Here is a 23,248-nt window from a genome sequence, read left to right on the forward strand (position 1 = left end):
TTTATTCCACACCCCTTTTATTTTCAGCTTACAATATCTTTACCACGACTCAGCCCCACCTGAAGACGGGAGATGAGGATTAGAAATGAGGATTTGATATGGGGGCAGGATATTGGGACAGGATATAAGGACATAGTATGGGGTCAGGATATGGGGTCAGGATATGGTAACGGGATACACCTGTATTACTAAAGTGTGTGCACTGAAATCCTGTCTGGTAGCGCCTCCCTACGGTAAAGGAAGGTATTACATGTACTGTACTACTCTTAACCTATGCCACAGTTAGCTGCATTTTACTGTACAGGACCCTGAAGAAGCTCATGTCCTCTGCGTATCTGAATTAGTTATCTACTTATTTTTCTTTAAACCTCACTTTTTACTATTTTTGCATTACATTTTGGTGGCTTCAGAACCAATAACCAGGTTTCCATAGAGTTATGGTCTCAACATACAATGGTTTCAACATACAATGGTCATCCTGGAACCAATTAATATTGTAACTTGAGGGACCACTGTATAGTGTTGGAGCGTTAAAGGAAGAGCTGATGATAGGCACAGATGATGTAATGTCTCTGGAGGTTATGTCAGTGCTGGAGTGTAGGGGAAGAGTGGTGCAGTTGCCCATAGCAACCAATCAGATTGTTTCTTTCATTTTTTAAGAGGCCTGGGAAAAATTAAAGAAACAATCTGACTGGTTGCTATGGACAACTGCACCACTCTTCCCCTACACAGGTTTTAATAAATCTACTCCCATTTGTTCAAAATTAGCTTAGACCTTAAGGGTCTATTCACACAGCCTCTATTCCACCTCAAATTAAAGCCCATAGACTTTTGTGGTGAGCTGGGTGAGGCAATGATGTATCAGGGTCTGGTGGTATTAACCCTTGATTTGTCGTGACGCCAGGGTGAGGTTGTTTTGTATAGAAGGCCATGCCGACAACCGATCTACAAACGACAGGATAATAAACGGAATGTCCACAGCAGATTTTATGAGATAACTGAGTTGAGTTGAATAGTAGTCACAAGAACTTAGGAAACAGAGCTTTATAACTCACGGATTAAGTGGCTGCTGGTTCTTTAAACTTTGGCCTAGTCGAGATGAATTGAGATATGCTGATTGTGCTTGGCTGAAATCCAGGAACTAAGAGAGAGAATTTAGTGACTACAGCCCCTTATATACTAGGGGGACTGGACTAATCCCATTGATTGCAAAGCCTGTAGGTCCTGAACCCAGAGAACTCTGGGTACATCACATGACAGTATCACATGACCCCGGAAGGTCCTAAATATCTGTACAACCATTATAATATATCACGTGACCTAGGTAGATCCTATACATTTTTACACTATACAGAAATACATTTATATGAGGCGACCAAGGGGCAAGCCCTGCAGGAGAGCCCTGTGGAATGGAGGGACTCTAATTGAGGGGACTTTGGACAGGGACAGGACAAGGTCCTGTACCGGGACACCGCACTTCTATGGGATTTTGCACTCCCATTCACACTTCTGAATTTCCACTTGCGGAATTCTGCAGGTGGAAATTCAGAAGTGTGATTGGGAGTGCAGAATCCCATAGAAGTCAATGGGCTTTAATTGGAGGCGGAATTCCACTTGCGGAATTCCACAAGCAGAAATTCTGCCGTGTGACTAGACCCTAAGGCTAGGTTCACAATACGGAATCTCTGGGCAGAATTTATGTCAGAGATTTAGCCAGCGGCACTAGGACCGCACATCCCCATAGACGGAAATGCATTTCTGGGTAGATCTTTTGGGAGATTTGCTCAGAAATGCATTGACATCTATGGGGATGGCAATGCAGTCTGCGCGGTCCTAGTGCCGCCAGCTAGTGTGAATTCCACAGTGTGAACCTAGCCTTAGAGTTAATTAACAGACACCTGATTATAACTGTGCACTCCAGCCTGAGATCTACCCCACAAATCACTTACATGCTTAGACCACCTGCACAGGGTGAGCAGGAATTGTGTACATTCTTAAAGCAGAAGTTTTACATTTCACAAATGAAGGTATGAGTATGAGTATGACGCTCACTCCTCATAGACTTCACAATTTCTGTTCGCCAGGAGTGTGCAGCAGCAGCAGAAGTGTCTTCCTGTACAGAGGAGTTCACCATAGAGGCTTCATTACATGACTATGACACACAAGATGAGACTTGTGCAGGCGGTGCTCCTCCTGGGTGCTCTGCAGGGTGAGCTTTGTGTCCAGCTTGTTGCTTTTTCATGGCTACAGATGGGATCATCGGGAATTTAACATGGGACACTAGACATTCTGGTCCTCATGTAGTCCTATCATTATTAGGGCCTTCAGGGATTCTTTTCTGTATCCAGCAGGGCTATGTGGGATTCCTTGTTGTCTGTGTTTTTGTTTTTATTCCTACTTTCTGAGTTTAGAATATAACATGTGATCTATTTGTATCTCAGGATTCCTCTCCCAGGTTATACAGGTGTTTCAGTCCCCTGAGATACTACATGCTTATGTAGGTAGTAATGTCACCTTACTGTGTACCTACAACATCTCTGGAGTAAAGGAGGAGGCGACTATTGGGAGTTACATGTGGCGAAGACATCTAGTGAAGATGGGGCCAGTGGTGTCTAATGATAATGAGGGTTTCACTGGACGGATCTCCAGAGTGGATACAGAATCATTCATCAAAACCAGATCAGCCCATATCACCATACACAACGTGGTTTCCTCAGACACTGGCATTTATTTCTGTGAAGTCACTTTTCTAAATAGAATATCCGTAGGAATATCTGGACATGGTGCAGGGACATTGCTGAATGTGACAGGTGACATGACAGGTGAGAAACAATATCTATCATTTATATATCATTTTTACATCCATCTAACTTTTTCTTCATATAAGTTGAATGTGGGAGATTTATTAAAACTTGTGCAGCGAAAAAGTGGAGCAGTTGCCCATTGCAACCAATCTGATTGCTTCTTTCATTTTTTAGGGGCCTTTAAAAAAAAACAAAAATAAATTAATAAATAAAGAAGAAATCTGGTTGCTATGGGCAACTGGTCAATTTTTTCTTGGCACACGTTTTAATAAATCTCCCCCTATCTATCTATTAATTTTTCTGTGTGTATTTATATCTGTCTTAGAATTATCTAATAATGGTGTAAACCAGGGATTTATGCAGGGTCAGAGAGGGGCAGCAGAGACATAACTTTTTGAGAGGGTGTAAAGAACATAGTGAAAAGCCCCAGTTCACCTTCTTGATTGTAAAGAGGGGTAACAAATGTGTAAGCTACAAAACTATGCATATTAACAACAATAATAAGCTGTAAGGTACATCTGTGTGCCAACACCATACACAACAGCAGAATTATCCTACAATTACCTAACATATCTGTAATAAAAGAATAAATCACAAAAATTATTAAAACTAATAACAATAGGTGGAGTAATAAAAGTAATGAAAATGGTTTAAACCCGGCTTTCTCAGTCATTCCATAGCATTCCCATGTAATGCAGAGCAGCACAGTAAACATGAAGTTAGAGTAACAGGAAATGTATGTTTTCCATGATGTTAGTTTACATATTACTGTGCCAAACTCTGCAACACAAATAGAACCATGCACCACAATCCGCACCAAAAAGTAATAGAAAATGCAGGGTTTTCATGATTTTGCTTTCCATTAAACATGGGCCAAAAATTGAACCAAAAAAACTAAACAAAACGCTGCACCCCTTTTTGTGAACAAGTCAGGTTTGTCGGGAAAAGGATGTTTGTGATTGCTTTTCATTTATATGCTGAAAATGCAGCTCACAGTCATTTCCTTAGGCTTTTTTTTTTTTTTTTTTTCAAACATAGCATTTTAGTGACTATTTGTAGTGAGAACCAGGAGTGGAATGGACAGGGGGGAAAAATTATGGAAAGATTTGCATCTTTCTCAGCATTTAAAGGGGTACTCCGCCCCTAGGCATCTTATCCCCTATCCAAAGGATAGGGGATAAGATGCCTGATCGCGGGGGTCCCGCCGCTGGGGACCCCCATGATCTTGGCTGTGGTACCCCAGAACTTCCCTCCGTGCCGAATGACTGGCGATGCAGGGCACATGGGTGTACATGGGTGACAGATAGGTGTACATGGGTGACAGATGGGTGTATACAGTTGACCGAGGGGTGTACATTTTTGACACCGGGGTGTACATGGTTGACAGAGTGGTCTACATGGGTGACGAGGGGTGTTTGGGGTGTACATGGGTAACAAGGGGTGTTGGGGGTGTACATGTGTGACGAGGGGTGTTGGGGTGTACATGGGTGACAGAGGGGTGTACATGGGTGACGAGGGGTGTTGGGGGTGTACATGGGTAACAAGAGGTGTTGGGGGTGTACATGGGTGACGAGGGGTGTTGGGGTGTACATGGGTGACAGAGGGGTATAGAAGAGTGTACATAGGTGACAGGGGGCATAGGGTATAAAAGAGGGGTGGACAGGAGTGACAAGGTGGTAACAGAGGGGTGGACAGGGGTGACAAAGGGACAGAGGGGTAAATAGCGGGGGTTTGACATTGGTGATAGGGGGGTAGATTCGGGGTGGTCAGAGGGCTGGTGAACATGGATGACAGGGGCGGACAAGTTGGACATGGATGACAGGAAAGTGAAAAAGGGTGAAAGGGGGTAACAGAGGGGTGACAAAGGGGGGTGGACAGGGGTGATAGAGGAAAGAGGGTACATTACCTTAATTAAGATGAGCTGAGCCGTCCTTCTGCTGGGGGCCAGGAAGAATCGGTGGGCCGAGAAGAATCAGGCAGGCCAGGAAGATAATCCGGGGGGCCAGGAACATAGTCCAGGGGGCCGGCGGGAACATAGTCCGCAGGTCCAGCAGGAGGATAGTCTGGGGGCCGGCAAGAACATAGTCCATGGTCTGGCGCACCTTCCCCTGCATTTATCCCCTACCCAGCCTGTGCGCCTGTGACTCGCTCACTGCGCCGCAGTGGGGAGGGGGACGCTGTGTGTGCAGTGCGCACTTGCAATGCGCATGCAGGCTTCCCTTCCCCTCTGTGCCGCCGTGATTCACAGGCGCGCAGGCCGGGGCGGGAGATTTCAAAGTAAAAATCTGGCAGTTCTCAACACCGGGGTTGGGATTCACTGCAGCAGAAGAAGGAAATTGGTAGATTGGCCTTTTCCTCATCCTCCTTCACCATTACATTATTTTATGGGGGCAACACTATCAGTTTTAAGTTTATTATGTATGTAGGTAAATACATTTTTTGGGGTTCCTTTTACTTCCTGTGGCAAATTTTCTATGTTGCAATTTTTGCTAATTTGTTTTTTTTAAAGAATTTATTCTTCTCCTTATAATGTTTACTGCTTACCCACTACTTTCTTATTTAAGTAAACTGAATGCTTTCTGCGTTTATTCCTGTAGGGTAGGGTATGTGTAGTTCACAAGATCTATTCAGGATGCTCTTAAAATGTCCCATTTAGTTTGTGTACCTTTATTCCTGAGGACATAGAGGGACTAAAGTCCTTCCTTAGTTGGTGAAAATTGGCCTTCCTAAAGTTTAATGCTTTTGTAGCCCCACTAATAGACTAAATAAATAAATAAAACTGGTTACTATAAGGTCCAGAATTGGACCCCCTTTTGTTGGGTCCTGTACTAGTTGGGAAAGATAATTGTTATTTATTATTGCCAAAAATCAGTTTCCTTCACTGGACCTGCAGGTTTCAACTTCTTAGTCTATATCATGTAGTTACCTTTCTTTGCTGCCTCATTGATTTGTCTTATCAGTAGGTTTTTTTGCCTTCTCCATTATACCCCTAGCAGTAATTTATTATTCTTACCCCCTCCCCTTATTTCTACCCATAGAGACTCCTTATGATAATTTTCCTCACATATGTCTTTGTGCAGAATAGATCGAAGAGAGTATTTTACGTATAAGCAAACCCCTTCCCCGTTCTTACTCGTATGGTGATTTCTGAACAGACTGTTACCCTGCAAATTAACTGCCCACTGTGCCCAGTCATAGCTCACGTCCAGACATGTCTCGCTTATCCCAATTATGTCTAAAAATTAAAAGTTCCAGTTCCTCAATCTTATTAGTGAGGCTTTTGACATTAGTATAGATAAACCTGATGTTTTTATTCATATTTCCTTTGATCAGTTGTGACTCCTCTAACCCCTCCTGCCGTTCCACCCCTAGGAACCTGATACTTTAAGGAACCATGCGCGTCCCTGTTGCCTGTCCTCCTTCCATTGCTGCCAGGCATCATCTATAAGAGATCACTCCTCACTTCCTGGGGTGCCTGGGCAATATTGTATATCTTTACAGCAATCGGGTCTCTTTCCTGTAATCCTCCATTTCTGACAAAGCCTGATACCTAACTCCATCTCAGCCTAATCCCTCTTTACCTGTCTGTTTATCCAGTGCATGACTCAGATTGTGAACCACACCTCTCTCTGCGGAACAAGCCTGCTCCCCCTGGCTGCATTTGAGTTCCTCAGCCTTGCTGTTCTTTGAGCTCCAGCTGTGCTATTCACAGTCAGTTCTGCTTCATCAGACTCTGTTGCTACGCTGATATCCTTAGCGTCAGCTGCCCCACCTGCCTGTATCCCCGATGCTTGGCACCCAGGCATTCTGGCCTGCCTGCCCAGCTGCCACTTTACTGGGAACATTCTTGCGGTAGTGGCCTGGTGTCTTCCCTGCAACTGAAGTTAAAGGGGTTATCCACCATAAGGGGATTTCAGTACATACCTGCCAGACAGTAATGGACATGCTTAGGAAGGATCTGTGCTTGTCTTGGGACTAAATAACTATGTTGTGAGTCCACCATGACACTGTGGCTAGCTTTTTGTGAACTGGTATTTGCTGTTTGAGTTTTTCTTTTTTGCCTACAAATCCCATAATTCCATTTTCCTCCCTCTCATCAGCCACCCCACCCATTGAAACATAAATGAGCTGCATCCATTCAAAAGACCTGTAGTGTTCAATTAGGTTGCCTACAGCTTTTGCATTAGTTGCAGATTGATCTCTCTCCCACCAAGCGATCGCTCCACCCATTGAAGCAGACAGGCTCCCTGTCATCAGCTGACTAGTGAGTCAGGTTTGGGAGCATTGCAACCTGGGAAAAATCTGGGACAACAGTAATTTTGTATGCTGTTAAAAATAAATATTGGGGATAACCCCTCATTTCATGGATTGGTAGGCGCAATGTGCGTCAAACGTATGTAATGCCCAAACTTGTCTACAAACTCCAAATCCTCCCTATTGCACTCCCCCCCTTCCTTTTTCCTCTCTGTCAAGAGGATATTCTCTGCATACCTCTGGCGATATAAGAGACCCAGACTGGCGCACTCACTTTTGACCAGACTGGCAATTAGAGGAGGGATAGGCATACCTGACATTTCAGCTACATATAAGGCTATTATACTCCGCAGATGGTTTGCATGCTCCTCTCCTTTCTCCTCTCCCATTTCTCACTCTTCCTACTCAGAACTGTCTTGGTCCCTGTGGGCGTTTGGTCCTCATGTTTTGCGAGACCTCTGGCTACCCAAAAGGAGGCGTTACTCCCACTCGGACACCTCTCTTCTATTCTTGAGCATCTTTTCTGTTTGGTTCTTGTTCTCTACCTCATTATCCCCTTCAAATTCATCTCTGCTTCCCTCTGCTTTAGTGCCTGAGATCGTGAAATGTGTCGTACCGACCTATGCCCCCCTTTGGTCGAAACTCACACACATACCTGTCAAACAACTGTTCTCGGACAGAGGGGTCCTGACGGCTACAGCCTTACAGTCGCTTCTACCTTCGGTTAATTTGTCCTTCCTCCACATTCAACACATGCAGCATTGCTGCGCACTGTTTCTGACCAAGGTGGGCATGATGAGAGATCTAACAGAATTTGAATCTCAGCTAGAGTCACCTCCTAGTAATTCACATAAACTTTCATCAAGAAATGGTGTCAGGTTCCGGCACACTCTTCCCGGCCGGGTTACATAACCTCCTGGGAGAATGAGTTGGGACTTACCCTCTCTGACTCTGAGGTGGACTACATTCTTAGGCATTCTCACGGTTACTCGAGATGTATCCGTTTGAGGGAATCTCACTTTAAATTGCTATCCAGATGGTATAGAACCCCTGCATTCTTGTATATACATGGCTTGTCTTCCAGTAGCTCCTGTTGGCACTGTGGGACACAAGTGGGGAGCCTAACGTACATTTGGTGGACTTGCCCATCCATTCGGACGTTCAGGAAGGAACTGGAATTGGTTATAACTTCTATCATCCCCTCTCGGATTGTTTTGACACCTGATGTGGTCCTTCTAGGTAGGCCCACCTTGGGGTTTCGTCCGCATAAGGACGCTCTCATTGCCCATTTCTTGGCTGCCGCCAAGTCCTTAATCCCACTAAAGTGGCTTAACCCTCTCCCACCTTCTGTTGCGGAATGGACCGCCAAAGTCCACCAACTGTGCAGGGTTGGGGAAATGTCCAGCAGATCTGCTAGGACTTATGACAACTTTTTGGGCACCTGGAAACCATGGCTGAGTCATGTACGTGCCTTATCGCGCTACCACCCCTTGGCTTTATGTACCAAATTGAATTTATTTGACTTATGTCTGTCTGACATCACACCCTTTCTCTCCCCCCCCCCCCTCCTGTACCTCCTCTCTTCGCCCTTCCAGGATTTCTTGTGACCCCCTTGCTTTAACTTTCCATTACCGTTGTTTGATCATATCTATCTGTGCTGTATGTTGGAGCAATACTTGTTTCTTGTATTGTGTTTTAAAACTCAATAAAATCTTAATTGATTTAAAAAAAAAAAAATATTGGGGGAAAATCACAGAAGAATTGTGAGAAAACCGTCACACACAGGTACAGACAATATATTATGAACTACACTAACTTTACAGCCCCTGTAGCATAGTCAAATAAAAAAAAAATTCCTCAAATACCCCTTTAACCCCTTAAGGACGCAGGACGTAAATGTACATCCTGGTGAGGTGGTACTTAACGCACCAGGACGTACATTTACGTCCTAAGCATAACCGCGGGCATCGGAGCGATGCCCGTGTCATGCGCGGCTGATCCCGGCTGCTAATCGCAGCCAGGGACCCGCCGGCAATGGCCGACGCCCGCGATCTCGCGGGCATCCGCCATTAACCCCTCAGGTGCCGGGATCAATACAGATCCCGGCATCTGCGGCGGTTCGCGATTTAAATGAACGATCGGATCGCCCGCAGCGCTGCTGCGGGGATCCGATCATTCATAACGCCGCACGGAGGTCCCCGGAGATGACCGATACGGAGATGACCGATAATACTGATCTGTTCTATGTCCTATACATAGAACAGATCAGTATTAGCAATCATGGTATTGCTATGAATAGTCCCCTATGGGGAGTATTCAAGTGTAAAAAAAAATGTAAAAAAATGTAAAAGTAAAAGTAAAAAAAAAGTGAAATCCCCTCCCCCAATAAAAAAGTAAAACGTCTGTTTTTTCCTATTTTACCCCCAAAAAGCGTAAAAAACATTTTTTATAGACATATTTGGTATCGCCGCGTGCGTAAATGTCCGAACTATTAAAATAAAATGTTAATGATCCCGTACGGTGAACGGCGTGAACGAAAAAAAATAAAAAAAGTCCAAAATTCCTACTTTTTTAATACATTTTATTAAAAAAAAATTATAAAAAATGTATTAAAAGTTTTTTATATGCAAATGTGGTATCAAAAAAAAGTACAGATCATGGCGCAAAAAATGAGCCCCCATACCGCCGCTTATACGGAAAAATAAAAAAGTTAGAGGTCATCAAAATAAAGGGATTATAAACGTACTGTCACGATTCGGCTTCCAGGTAGTGGATCCTCTGTGTCAGCGAGGGATTGGCGTGGACCGTGCTAGTGGACCGGTTCTAAGAGGCTACTGGTTTTCACCAGAGCCCGCCGCAAAGCGGGATGGTCTTGCTGCGGCAGTAGCAACCAGGTCGTATCCACTAGCAACGGCTCTACCTCGTTGACTGCTGAGAAGGCGTGGGACAGAAGGAGTAGGCAGAGGCAAGGTCAGACGTAGCAGAAGGTCGGGGGCAGGCGGCAAGGTTCGTAGTCAGGATGGGTAGCAGAAGTTCAGGTACACAGGCTTTGGACACACTAAACGCTTTCACTGGCACAAGGCAACAAGATCCGGCAAGGGAGTGCAAGGGAGGAGACCAGATGTAGCCAGGGAGCAGGTGGAAGCCAATTAAGCTAATTGGGCCAGGCACCAATCATTGGTGCACTGGCCCTTTAAGTCTCAGAGAGCTGGCGCGCGCGCGCCCTAGAGAGCGGAGCCGCGCGCGCCAGCACATGACAGCAGGGGACCGGGACGGGTAAGTGACCTGGGATGCGATTCGCGAGCGGGCGCGTCCCGCTGTGCGAATCGCATCCCCAACGGCCAAGACAGTGCAGCGCTCCCGGTCAGCGGGACTGACCGGGGCGCTGCAGGGAGAAAGACGCCGTGAGCGCTCCGGGGAGGAGCGGGGACCCGGAGCGCTAGGCGTAACACGTACTAATTTGGTTAAAAAGTTTGTGATTTTTTTTAAGCGCAACAATAATATAAAAGTATATAATAATGGGTATCATTTTAATCGTATTGACCCTCAGAATAAAGAACACATGTCACTTTTACCATAAATTGTACGGCGTGAAAACAAAACCTTCCAAAATTAGCAAAATTGCGTTTTTCGTTTTAATTTCCCCACAAAAATAGTGTTTTTTGGTTGCGCCATACATTTTATGATATAATGAGTTATGTCATTACAAAGGACAACTGGTCGCGCAAAAAACAAGCCCTCATACTAGTCTGTGGATGAAAATATAAAAGAGTTATGATTTTTAGAAGGCGAGGAGGAAAAAATGAAAACGTAAAAATTAAATTGTCTGAGTCCTTAAGGCCAAAATGGGCTGAGTCCTTAAGGGGTTAAGCTTCCACACCCTGGAGCGAAATAAAGAGTGGAAACCAGGGAAATGCTTAGGCTATGTTCACACAGTGTAATTTTTTGTAATGTCTGGCCAGACATTCCGTCCACGGCAAGTGCTGATTCATCAGTCGGCATTAGGATTGCTCTACGGAAATGCCACCGTGTGCATAATGCAGCACAATCCCATTGAAAACAATGTAATTCTGCTGCAACGGTTTTTGAGAGTGAAATTTTTCCGCTTGATTACGCTCGGAAATCCCACTGTATGAACAAGGCCTTAGACTCTGCTCCAAAGTTCGGCCCAAAGCAAATAAGAAGCACAGTTGGCCCATGCCCACTCCATCTGCACTCTCTCTCTCTTTTAACTTTTACTTTTTTTTGTCAGTGAATGTATATCCTTCTGTTCTTTGACTGAATAAACATTATGAACAAGAATCAATCAATCTAAGAACTAAAACTCTGTGATTTGCCCAAAGCAACCAATTACAGCTCAGTTTTCATTTTACCTGAGCAGTCTAGGAAATGAAAGGTGAGCTATGATTAGATTTTATGGGTGAATCCCAGAGTTTCAGTTTTCAGGTTGATTGATTGATAAATCTAGGGGCAGCACTGCGGCCATTGGCTCCTTGCAGTGTCAATCGTTCTTGTGGCCCCCTAGTTTGTAGCATCGGCCAGTTTGCAGGTGGGCCGCTACTATAGACAGGGGGGCTGCAACTGCCTACAGGGGACCTCTACTACTACCTATAGGGGGCTGCTTCTACATATGGGGGTCTCCTACTAAATACAGGAGGGGGTGCTACTACCTACAGGGGGAGGGAGGGCGCTGCTATGTAAGGGAGGGCGCCGCTATCTACAGGGGGGTGGGGATGCTACTACCTACAGCAGGAGGGTGGGCACTATTACCTACAGGGGTATGCTACTACCTAGAGGGGGGTGGCCACTACCTACAAGGGAACTGCCATTACCTGGGGGGAGGAGGGCACTACTACAAAAAGTGGACTGCTACTATCTACAGGGTGGCCGCTATTACAAACAAGGGCCACTGCTATCTATAGGTGGAAAACTACTTTAAGGGACCTGTCTACTTACTACTTACTACTCTTCCCAAACCCACTTATCAACCCACTATACTGTGTGGGACGCCGAGGGGAGAATATTACTGTTTGGGGCACCATAGATGCTGGAAACGTGTGGAGTCTAAAATGTTTGTCTGGCAAGTTCTGTGGAGATGAGGCATGGCTTGAAGAAACAGTCATGACGCTGGATGAAGAAAAAATAAAAAGGAAAGCGAGCCACCTCCAATCAGAGAAGTTGGCATCTGTAAGTCACCTGATGCAGCTTAGTCACGGTAGTCCCAAAGATAGAAAAAGCAAGTACGGCACTGCCGCATACCTGGATTAGCGGTAGGCGGTGTAAACAAGATCCTATACCTGAGCACGTAATGGTTGGCTTTTCACAGTGCTCAATCCTCCAGAAGACAAACAGAAATAATGCTTGGGAAGAAGAGATGAGGAGGCACTTGTGTTACAGCCAAATCAAAGTTTATTCCATAGAGGTCAGAGATACACCACTGTCCGACGGGCCATTTCTCGCTCACATGCGCTTAATCATGGCCATGATTAACCCCTTAAGGACTCATCCCATTTTGGCCTTAAGGACTCAGACAATTTAATTTTTACATTTTCATTTTTTCCTCCTTGCCTTCTAAAAATCATAACTCTTTTATATTTTCATCCACAGACTAGTATGAGGGCTTGTTTTTTGTGCAACCAGTTGTCCTTTGTAATGACATAACTCATTATATCATAAAATGTATGGCGCAACCAAAAAAACACTATTTTTGTGGGGAAATTAAAAAGAAAAAAGCTATTTTGCTAATTTTGGAAGGTTTCGTTTTCACGCCGTACAATTTACAGTAAAAATGATGTGTGTTCTTTATTCTGAGGGTCAATACGATTAAAATGATACCCATTATTACATACTTTTATATTATTGTTGTGCTTAAAAAAATCACAAACTTTTTAACCAAATTAGTACGTTTATAATCCCTTTATTTTGATGACCTATAACTTTTTTAGTTTTCCGTATAAGCGGTGGTATGAGGGCTCATTTTTTGCGCCATGATCTGTACTTTTTTTTTATATCACAGTTGCATATAAAAAACTTTTAATAAATTTTTGTATAATTATTTTTTTTAATAAAATGTATTAAAAAAGTAGCAATTTTGGACTTTTTTTTTTAAGTTCACGCCGTTCACCGTACGGGATCATTAACATTTTATTTTAATAGTTTGGACATTTACGCACGCGGCGATACCAAATATGTCTATAAAATTTATTTTTTACGCTTTTTGGGGGTAAAATAGGAAAAAACGGACGTTTTACTTTTTATTGGGGGAAGGGATTTTTTTTACTTTGACTTTTACATTTTTTTTAAATTTTTTTTTACACTTCATAGCAATACCATGATTGCTGATCTGTTCTATGTATAGGACATAGAACAGATCAGTGTTATCGGCTATCTTCTGTTCTGGTCTGCTCGATCACAGACCAGAGCAGAAGACACCGGGAGCCGGAAGCAGGAAGGTGAGGGGACCTCCGTGCGGCGTTCTGAAGGATCGGATCCCCGCAGCAGCGCTGCGGGCGATCCGATCGTTCATTTAAATCGCGCATTGCCGCAGATGCCGGGATCTGTATTGATCCCGGCAACTGAGGGATTAATGACGGACGCCCGCGAGATCGCGGGCGTCAGCCATATTGCCGGCGGGTCCCTGGCTGCGATCAGCAGCTGGGATCAGCCGCGCATGACACGGGCATCGCTCCGATGCCCACGGTTATGCACAGGACGTAATGTACGTCCTGGTGCATTAAGTACCACCGCACCAGGACGTACATTTACGTCCTGCGTCTTTAAGGGGTTAAGCGCATGTGAGCGAGAAACGGCCCATCAGCCAGTGGTGTATCTCTAACCTCTATGGAATAAACTTCGATTTGGCTGTAACACAAGTGCCTCCTCATCTCTTCTTCCCAAGCATTAGTCACTTATAAAGTCTGTAGTGGCATACCTCCCAACTTTTGCTAAGAGCAAAGAGGGACAAGCCATGCCCCTAACCATGCCCTCAGCCACACCCACAGGATTTGAAGCTGTATTGAGTCATTTAATTTACATTGAAATCAGTAGCCAAAAATCCTGTGCATCAAATCTGCGCAGAATACTGTGCGTGTGAATACACCATTAACAGCAATAAACAGCAACAACAACCCCCACCATTATCACTACAGACCATATAAGAGATTAGATACAGTTATATCAGGTGACTGACAACCACCCCCATCATTACTACTACAGACCATATAAGTGATTACATACAGTTATATCGGTAGACATCTTCTCTGATTGGAGTCAGTCACTTTCCTTTTTCTTCTCCAGCTCCGACGGCCATGATGATTTCTTCCAGCTACAACTCATCTCTGGAGAACCTGGCAGGAAAAAAACATTGTAGACTCTGCTCTTTTCCAATAACTATAATGCCCCAAACTGTAATAATGCCCCCCTTAGTAAAGTGGGTAGGAGCAGATGTCCCCCACATTAGGTAGACAGCAGAAGACCCCCACATTAGGTAGGCAGCAGATGTCCCCCACATTAGGTTGCCAGCAGATTCCCCCCATAGTAGGCAGCAGATTCCCCACATTAGGCACCAGTACCCCCACAGTAGGTGGCAGAGTCCCCCACATTAGGTGGCAGAGTCCCCCACAGTAGACGGCAGCGGCAGAGTCCCCCACAGTAGACGGCAGAGTCCCCCACAGTAGGCGGCAGAGTCCCCCACAGAAGGTCAGCAGTGTCCCTCAGAGTAGGCAGCAGCACACCAATTTCCCACCCGCCCGCATGTATACTTACCTCCTGCGACTCTTCTCTTCTGTCCTCCTCCCTTTGCACGTCTTCTTCCTTTCTCTTCCTCTGGACTCTGGCATCTGATGATGTCATTTGTGTGCCGAAGCACAGAGGAAGAGCTCGGCCCTACCTCTTGTGTTTGATGGCTAAATGTAGCCAGCAGGCACAAGAGTGAATGACAGGGTAAGGAGCCAATGGCTCTTCCCCCTGTCAACCTTCCCACCGAGCTCCACATTTAACTGTAGATAACTGCCTCATAAGAAGCATTTACAGTTAAATGCAGGACATGTGGGGGCTGTTCCGGGATGGCGGGACATCACCCCAAAAGCTGGAATGTCCCACTGTATCCGGGACGGTTGGGAGGTATGGTAGTGGTAATGATGGCAGTTCTGGTGTAGCAGTAGTATTTAAGCATTATGTACGAGCATCATTAGATATAACTGCTGATAACTGATTAGATATAATCACTGATATGGTCTGTAGTGGTAATAATCATTCTATCAGTATAGGAGGTTTAACTTAACTCTGATAACAGGCTGACAACATTATTGTTCTTAAGGAGGTATTACCACAACTTACAATTATCCCCTAATGGTGTGGTGCTAATGGTGTGGCTGCTGGCCACAGTGTTCGTGAAATGCTGCCTTGTATGTTCCTCTTTGCACATACTTTTTTTTTCTTTTTTTTTTTTTTTATTGTGTGTGTGTGAGGGGGGGATGGAGGACAGCATTTCATTCTTGTACCCAGGCAGCTCAATGTCTTGGTCTGGCCCTGTCTGGATGCAACAATACAGAAAGGAAATCACACATCTGAGTGTGTGAAAACAAAATACTAATGAACTACATACAAAGTGTTAAAATACGGTATGTGCAAATGAAAATACAGACCTACAAGTCCCAGAACTACCGAGACCTAAAGTGCAAGTACTGAGCAAGTGCAAAATGGACCAATCAATCTAAAAGGAAAAAGACATATGATATGCAAATGATAATGGGAGGAAGGATAAAAAACAGTTAACCTCTTCAGGACGCTGGGCGTATGCATACGCCCTGCATCCTGAGGCATACGCCCGTGGGAATTCCGGTCGCCGCCGCTAGCTGGTTGGGGACCGGACCGGGATGCCTGCTGAAATCCCAGGCATCCCGGCACATTGCCCATGTTGGCGATCGCAGAAAATCGCATGTCAATTCAGACATGCGATTTTCTGCTATTCCGGGCTGATTGGGTCTCTGGTGACCCGATCAGCCGGAAAATAGGGATGATCGGAGCTGTCAGTGACAGCCCCGATCATCCTGAGGGCTAGGAGTGAGGTCACAGTACTGCGATGTCCTCCTATCCCCTGCCATTGGTCAGAACTGATTCTGACCAATGGAAGAGCAGGCCAGTGGGTTGCCATGGCAACCCCCCGTTCTGCCCACCCCTGCATGTCGAGGGGAACATGGGGAGAAGATGGAGGCCGGTACCTGGAGGAGAAGATGCCTGGGAACCGCTGATCGTCGCTGGAGACTGCAAAGATCCTGGCCCAGGTAGGGACACAACGGTGGGGGAGGGGGGGGGGTAATGAAAGTGAAGGTAAAGTGATCTTTACTGTGGCAACCGCTAGGAAGGCCAAACTGCAACTCCCAGCGTGCCCAGACAGCAAAAGACTGTCTGGGCATGCTGGGAGTTGTAGTTTTGCAACATCTGGAGGGTCACAGTTTGGAGACCACTGTTACAGTGGTGCCCAAATGGTAGCCCTCCAGATGTTGCCAAACTACAACTCTCAGCATGCCTAGACTGCCCTGGCATGCTGGAAGTTGTAGTTCTGTAACATCTGTCCCTTCAGATTTAGCAATTTTCATGAAATTTTTGAAAATTGCTGCTCTACTTTGAAGCCCTCTAATTTTTTCAAAAAGCAAAAATATGTCCATTTTATGATGCCAACATAAAGTGGACATATTGTATTTGTGAATAAAAATTAATTTTTGGGGGAATATCCATTTTCCTTACAAGTAGAGAGCTTCAAAGTTAGAAAAATGCAAAATTTTCAAAATTTTCATGAAATTTGGGGATTTTTCACCAAAAAAGGATGCAAGTAACAGCGAAAATTTTCCACCAAAATAAAGTAGAATATGTCACGAAAAAACTATCTCAGAATCATAATATTCGGTAAAAGCGTTTTAGAGTTATTAATTCGTAAAGCGACGTGGTCAGAATTGCGAAAAAGGGCTCAGTCCTTAAGGTGAAAAAGGGCTGCGTCCTTAAGGGGTTAAATGGCCACTGTCAGATATAGAAACTTTTTATATGTTGTATATCATGGCAAAACAATACTTTTTCTAATATACTTCTTTAAATAATGTCAAATTTTATTAAAGAAAACTGCCCTTGAAAATACCACCACTAGGGGTCCCTATACCTCCTGTAACACTGAGCAGTCCCACAGCAGCATGAGTGTGTCCAAGGGTCATGGACACAAGATGGTTGATTAACAAGGCTGCAGGACGAACACAACCTGCATCAACATTGCTCTAACACAAGGCAACACTGCTGTAAAACAGAGTTATCCAAACACTGTACCTCCAACTGTACCAAAACTATAAGTCCCAGCATTACAGGACTGCCAAAGATGACACATGTGAATGACATAGGAACTTATAGAACAGATAGAAAATGTATTCATTAAAAAAACTACTGTATTTTTTGCACTATACATTTGCAATAATTTAGAAAGATTTATTTATATTTTTACACTCTTTACTAAGTTATACACTCACCATAGAGCACATCAATCTCCAATAATCCTTCCTCCTGTGAGTGTACAGCATAAAAACCAGAGAGGAGAGGGTAACAGAGCAGAGTACAGTGATTGGCTGACTGCCAGGCTCGCTCCTGACAGCAGAGAGTCAGAGCAGAGTGAGGGAGGGGGTCATCACAGTGCACGCAAGAGAAGGATATGCCCCCTTCACAAGAGAGCATTGAAAAGACAGTGGGAAGACTTAATATGTTATTTTTTTAGTGAAATATGGGTAAGGGTGCATTCACACCACGTTTTGTACGTGCCGGGTGCCGGATCTGGCGGGGGGGAAGGGCAAATCGGGCGCTCCTGTACCCCGGCCGGATCAGCCCGTGACTGCATTTACTTTAATGACCCGACTGGAGTAAACGGTGACTCCGGTTGGCTCAGTTTTGACCCGTATGCGGTTTTGGACCGGACCTAAAACCATAGTAAACTGATCCAGCCGGGGTACGGGAGTGCCCGGTTTGCCACTCCCCCCACCGGATCCGGCAGCCGTATGTACAAAACGTGGTGTGAATGCACCCTTATATAGACAAAAAGATATGTACATTACCAGGATTAGGTACTGAGTAACATATGTAACAGTTTTTTTGTTTGTTTTGTTTTTGTGGGTACGGACAGGTACACTTTAAGGGAACCAAGATGGTCAAAAGGGGGGAAGACCCTTTAGTGATTTATGTGGTGTGCAAGTATATATATGGTTGGCAGCATTCTTCGCTTGCATATATATTGATGTGGTTTTTTTAAATTCTTGCACCACTTTTTTACTACAATATATATTTTTTTGCAGTGCCCATCCACTCCATTGTCTAAGTCGATATATATTAATTATGCCCCCCACACTGTGCTTCCATTTAGTATATGGTTCACCTCTGGCCCCCATGCAGTATTAGGCCCACACACGCTGTGCCCTCAAATAGTATAAGACCCACCTCTGGCTCCCATATAGTATTAGGCCCCCACACTGTGCCCCCATGTAGTATAAGTCCCACTTCTGGTCCATATAGATATGGAAAGGCCTGGGGAAAACAGAAAAAAAAGTGTTTTTTTCTGGAAAATTTAAAAAAATGGAGTATGGAATACGTTCTTTTATAATGATAAATAATATTGTTACAACATGGTTTTCAAATTATGTAACATTTAGACATTCATAAAAGACATCTAATAATCTTTGTTCTCCAGTGTAACCTAAAGACAAGCAAATCCTGAAATAAAATTGAAATACTAAAAGTAAAAATTTTTAAAGAGCAATTGAGACGAGAGCAAGAGCAATATGCATTCCTGTCTCTAGGGGCGCTGCAGGGAAAAAGGTTTCAGTTTAGTTTGGTTGTGTCTGGGCTCCATATTGTTGATATTACAGTAGTTAATGTTTCTTAAAGGGGTACTCCGGTGAATTTATTTATTTTTTTTAATCAACTGGTGCCAGAAAGTTAAACAGATTTGTAAACAGTCCAATTAAACAAAGTCTCAATGAAGAAAATCTCGGCACCAGTAAATAATGTCCACTAGATAGGTAACCCGTGGGGGCCTAGTAATTCCCTTTGCAACTGCTGGAGGTACATAGGTGGTGCTTCCACGCTTAAAGAAACAGCATTCCATAAGTCCACACAAGAAGAAGAAAGCAGAGCACTCACCAGCGACCTTTCTTGCTAGCAGCTTTTATTTCGACATGTAGTTTACATCAACCGAGTACACATCGGGAAAATCACAGACAGGGGAGTGCAGACGTCAGACACGGGGGTAACCTCCAGGTGACAGGCCGTTGCGCGCCGAAGCGCTTCTCCAGACCAGGAATGATGAGGTCACAGGAAAAGGTGTGCTTTATGTGAAACCAGGTAGCTGTGACGCTGCAGGTAAGTGCAGCGTTATTGGACAAGCTAACCGGGTATACAATAAAAATGTTATAAACATACAAAAGTGGTTTAAAAGCAACATCATATCATGTGAGAATAATATACATCATAAATATACTTAGATCAAAGCACTATACTCCTGTTTTTCATTTAGACCCAGAGGCCCAGTGGCATCCGTCCGGATTATCCATTTTGCCTCGTTCTTAAGGAGTTGCTGGTGCTTGTTTAACCCTTTAGCTGAAGTGGTTACATGTTCAATACCCGCAAAGCGTAAAGCTTGCGGGTTGTTATCATGGCATTCTTTCATGTGGGAAATCATCCGTGGTGCCCCCATACCAGTCACCAGGGATCTCAATTGTTCCCTGATCCTGTGGTACAGTGGACGGATGGTTTTTCCGACATAAAAGTACCCACAGGTACAAATTAGGCAATAGACTACATTGGTGGTCTTGCAGGTTATCATCTCTTAAACTTTCGCTCCATGTGAGACTAAAGAAGCGATCCAAGTCCTTAGTACAAAGACTTTGGAATACAAGATCCAAACATTGGCTGAACGGGAAACACGTCTATTTTGGACAATAGAATCGCTACAGGCATACGCAGAGAACAATAGAACCCCCAGGGGACTGAGATCGTACAAATCCCCCTCTCAATTCCTGCAAGACGAAGACTTTATTTGGAATGAACAACATCTCCAACACTCGTTAAAATTACAGGAATTGGTTGGTGTTGATTAAAAACAAGAGCGAATATAACAACATTACAGCTCAGCTTTGTAAAATGAAGTGTGAATTGCGTACTAGGATCTCGGAAACCGCATGTAAGAAATTTAGTTCCAACCTTGATCAGAAAATTTCTGTGCTGCAAAAATCTATTAAGGAGATTAAAAGAGACAAATTTTTGAGGGATAAAGCCGATTTTGAGTGACATCAGGAATTTACATGGAATAAAATAAAGGTGAACACAAAAGCTGCACAAGATAGAAAACCTTATAATCGATAAGAAATACCCTAACCAGCAAAAGAAAAAACCACCCAAGAAGAGTGACTATTTAACAACAGAATCAGAGTTGAGTTTTTCTGGCGAACCGGCAACTTCAGAGCATCCAAAAGGAAATATTACATCACGGATTCCCCCTTTAGACCAAGGACCTGACGAGGGGGCAGAAGTGTCACGATTCGGCTGGCTGGAGGTGGATCCTCTGTGCCAGAGAGGGATTGGCGTGGACCGTGTTGGTGGACCGGTTCTAAGTTGCTACTGGTATTCACCAGAGCCCGCCGCAAAGCGGGATGGTCTTGCAGCGGCGGTAGCAACCAGGTCGTATCCACCAGCAACGGCTCAACCTCTCTGACTGCTGAAGATAGGCGCGGTACAAGGGGGTAGACAAGAGCAAGGTCGGACGTAGCAGAAGGTCAGGGCAGGCAGCAAGGATCGGAGTCGGGCAACGGCAGGAGGTCTGGAACACAGGCTAGGAACACACAAGGAAACGCTTTCACTGGCACAATGGCAACAAGATCCGGCGAGGGAGTGCAGGGGAAGTGAGGTATAAGTAGGGAGTGCACAGGTGAGCACACTGATTAAGCCTGCTGCGCCAATCAGTGGCGCAGTGGCCCTTTAAATTGCAGAGACCCGGCGCGCGCGCGCCCTAAGGAGCGGGGCCGCGCGCGCCGGGACAAGACAGACGGGGAACGAGTCAGGCGAATCGCATCCCGGCTGAGAGGGATATTGCAGCGCACCCGGTCAGCAGGTCTGACCGGGGCGCTGCAAATGCGAGGACGCTGCGAGCGCTCCGGGGAGGAGCGGGGACCCGGAGCGCTCGGCGTAACAGTCACCTGGAAGTTACTCCCGCATCTCACGTCTGCACTCCCCTGTCTGTGATTTTCCCGATGTGTACTCGGTTGAGGTAAACTACATGCCGAAATAAAAGCTGCTAGCAAGAAAGGTCACTGGTGAGTGCTCTGCTTTCTTCTTCTTGTGTGGAGATTTGTAAATTACTTCTATTAAAAATTCTTAATCCTTCCTGTACTTATTAGCTGCTGAATACTACTGTGGAAATTCTTTTCTTTTTGAAACACAGAACTGTCTGCTGACATCACGAGCACAGTGCTCTCTGCTGACATCTCTGTCCATTTTATGAACTGTCCAGAACAGCATATGTTTGCTATGGGTATTTCCTTTTACCCTGTACAGTTCCTAAAATGGACAGAGATGTCAGCAGAGAGCACTGTGCTCATGATGTCAGCAGACAGCTCTGTGTTTCAAACGGAAAAGAATTTCCACTGTAGTATTCAGCAGCTAATAAGTACAGGAAGGATTACGATTTTTTAATAGAAGTAATGTACAAATCTGAAAAAAAAAGGCTTTTTTTTGTCCAGACCTCCAGGAGAATAAATACTAAAAGCCAATACAATAGTAAGAGATCGTGCTTCAATTATGATTAATTATAATAAGTTTTATTATAAAATTCTGATATATATATAAACGATTGTAGTTTCCCCCACAGAGGGCCCTTGTGGAGGGGATAAACAATATATATCTCACAATAAAATATTTAAGAATATTAAAAATTAATAGAATTGATAGAATTCATCACTGATGCATAAACTGTGTTGAATGGGTTAAGTCCTTTTGTGCAATCCTGCTTAACCCCTTAAGGACCAATGCAAATAAACCTGTACGCCCCTGAAAGACCAGGCCTGTTTTTTCAAATCGGGGATGTCTGTCTTTATTAGAGAATAACTCTGGTAACGTTTTGCCAATCACGATAATTCTGACATTGTTTTTTTGTCACAAGTTGTCCTTCATGTACATAGTAAAAGTAAGCTGATATCATTTGTAGTTTTTTTTTACAATGCAAAAAATCATGAAATTTTTACAAAAAATTACGATTTTTTGCTATTTTAACACTAATTGGTTGCATATATTATAGGTAGTAGAACATAGGAACACCCCCCAAATGACCCCATTTTAAAAACTAGACCCCTCAAGGTATTTGCTAGGGGGTACAGTGAGTATTTTAACACCATAGTTTTTTGGCAGGAATTATTACAAAGTCAGTGTTAAAAATTCGAAAATTGTCATTTTTCACAAATGCATCATTTGGGGGGCATATTTTTTTGTACATCACTTCTGATATTGAAAGAAATGCACCCTATATTTTATTTAGCTGCTTGTCCCATGTTCGGAAATACCCCCGCTTTGGCCATATATGGTTCCTTGGCCGCGTGGTAGGACTCAGAAGGAGAGGAGCGCCATTTGGCTTTCAGGGCAGAACAGTACCCCCACCCCCACAAGTGACCCCATTTATATACCGCACCCCTACAAGTTATTGGCTGGTCGGCTGGCAGTATAACGCGTCTGTCTGTGACAGTTAAGGCTCCTGATGGATATATCCGCCATGTTGTGGGAATAAGCACCCGCTCATGGCGAATATATCCATTACTGCTGCGGCTGGGTAGCTCAGTGTGTCCGCTCATGACTGCTGGCGGAAAATCCGCCGCTATGAGTGGACGCACAAAGCTACCCAGCCGCAGCAGCGAGCTCATTACCGTGACTGCTGCATAATGTGTAGGATCACGTGGCGGACATCCGCAGCATATTACATGCTGCGGATGTCCGCCAATGCGATCCTACACATTATGCTTTTTTTTTTATTAGATTCATTTAATAAATATATATATATATATATATATATATATATATATATTTTTTTTTTTTTACACTTTTATTACATTTTTATTTATTTTTACACTTTTATTTATTTATTTATTTATTTTTACACTTTTTAATGCTTTGGAATACTT

At 44.2% G+C, this 23,248-nt stretch overlaps 1 protein-coding gene across 2 annotated transcripts in view; it reads left to right on the forward strand.

Moving 5' to 3' along the window:
- Positions 1-2,083: 2,083 nt before the first annotated feature.
- Positions 2,084-23,248, forward strand: part of LOC130276222 (natural cytotoxicity triggering receptor 3-like) — a 60,001-nt gene continuing 38,836 nt past the window's right edge. For both annotated transcript variants that reach the window (XM_056525261.1, XM_056525262.1), the window contains exons 1-2: positions 2,084-2,209; positions 2,442-2,822. In XM_056525261.1, the coding sequence (XP_056381236.1) occupies positions 2,149-2,209; positions 2,442-2,822 (442 nt within the window). In that variant the 5' untranslated portion in view covers positions 2,084-2,148. The remainder of the gene's footprint in view (positions 2,210-2,441; positions 2,823-23,248) is intronic.

The sequence above is a fragment of the Hyla sarda genome, chromosome 6, assembly GCF_029499605.1.
Source record: "Hyla sarda isolate aHylSar1 chromosome 6, aHylSar1.hap1, whole genome shotgun sequence".
NCBI classification, from domain to species: Eukaryota; Metazoa; Chordata; class Amphibia; order Anura; family Hylidae; genus Hyla; species Hyla sarda.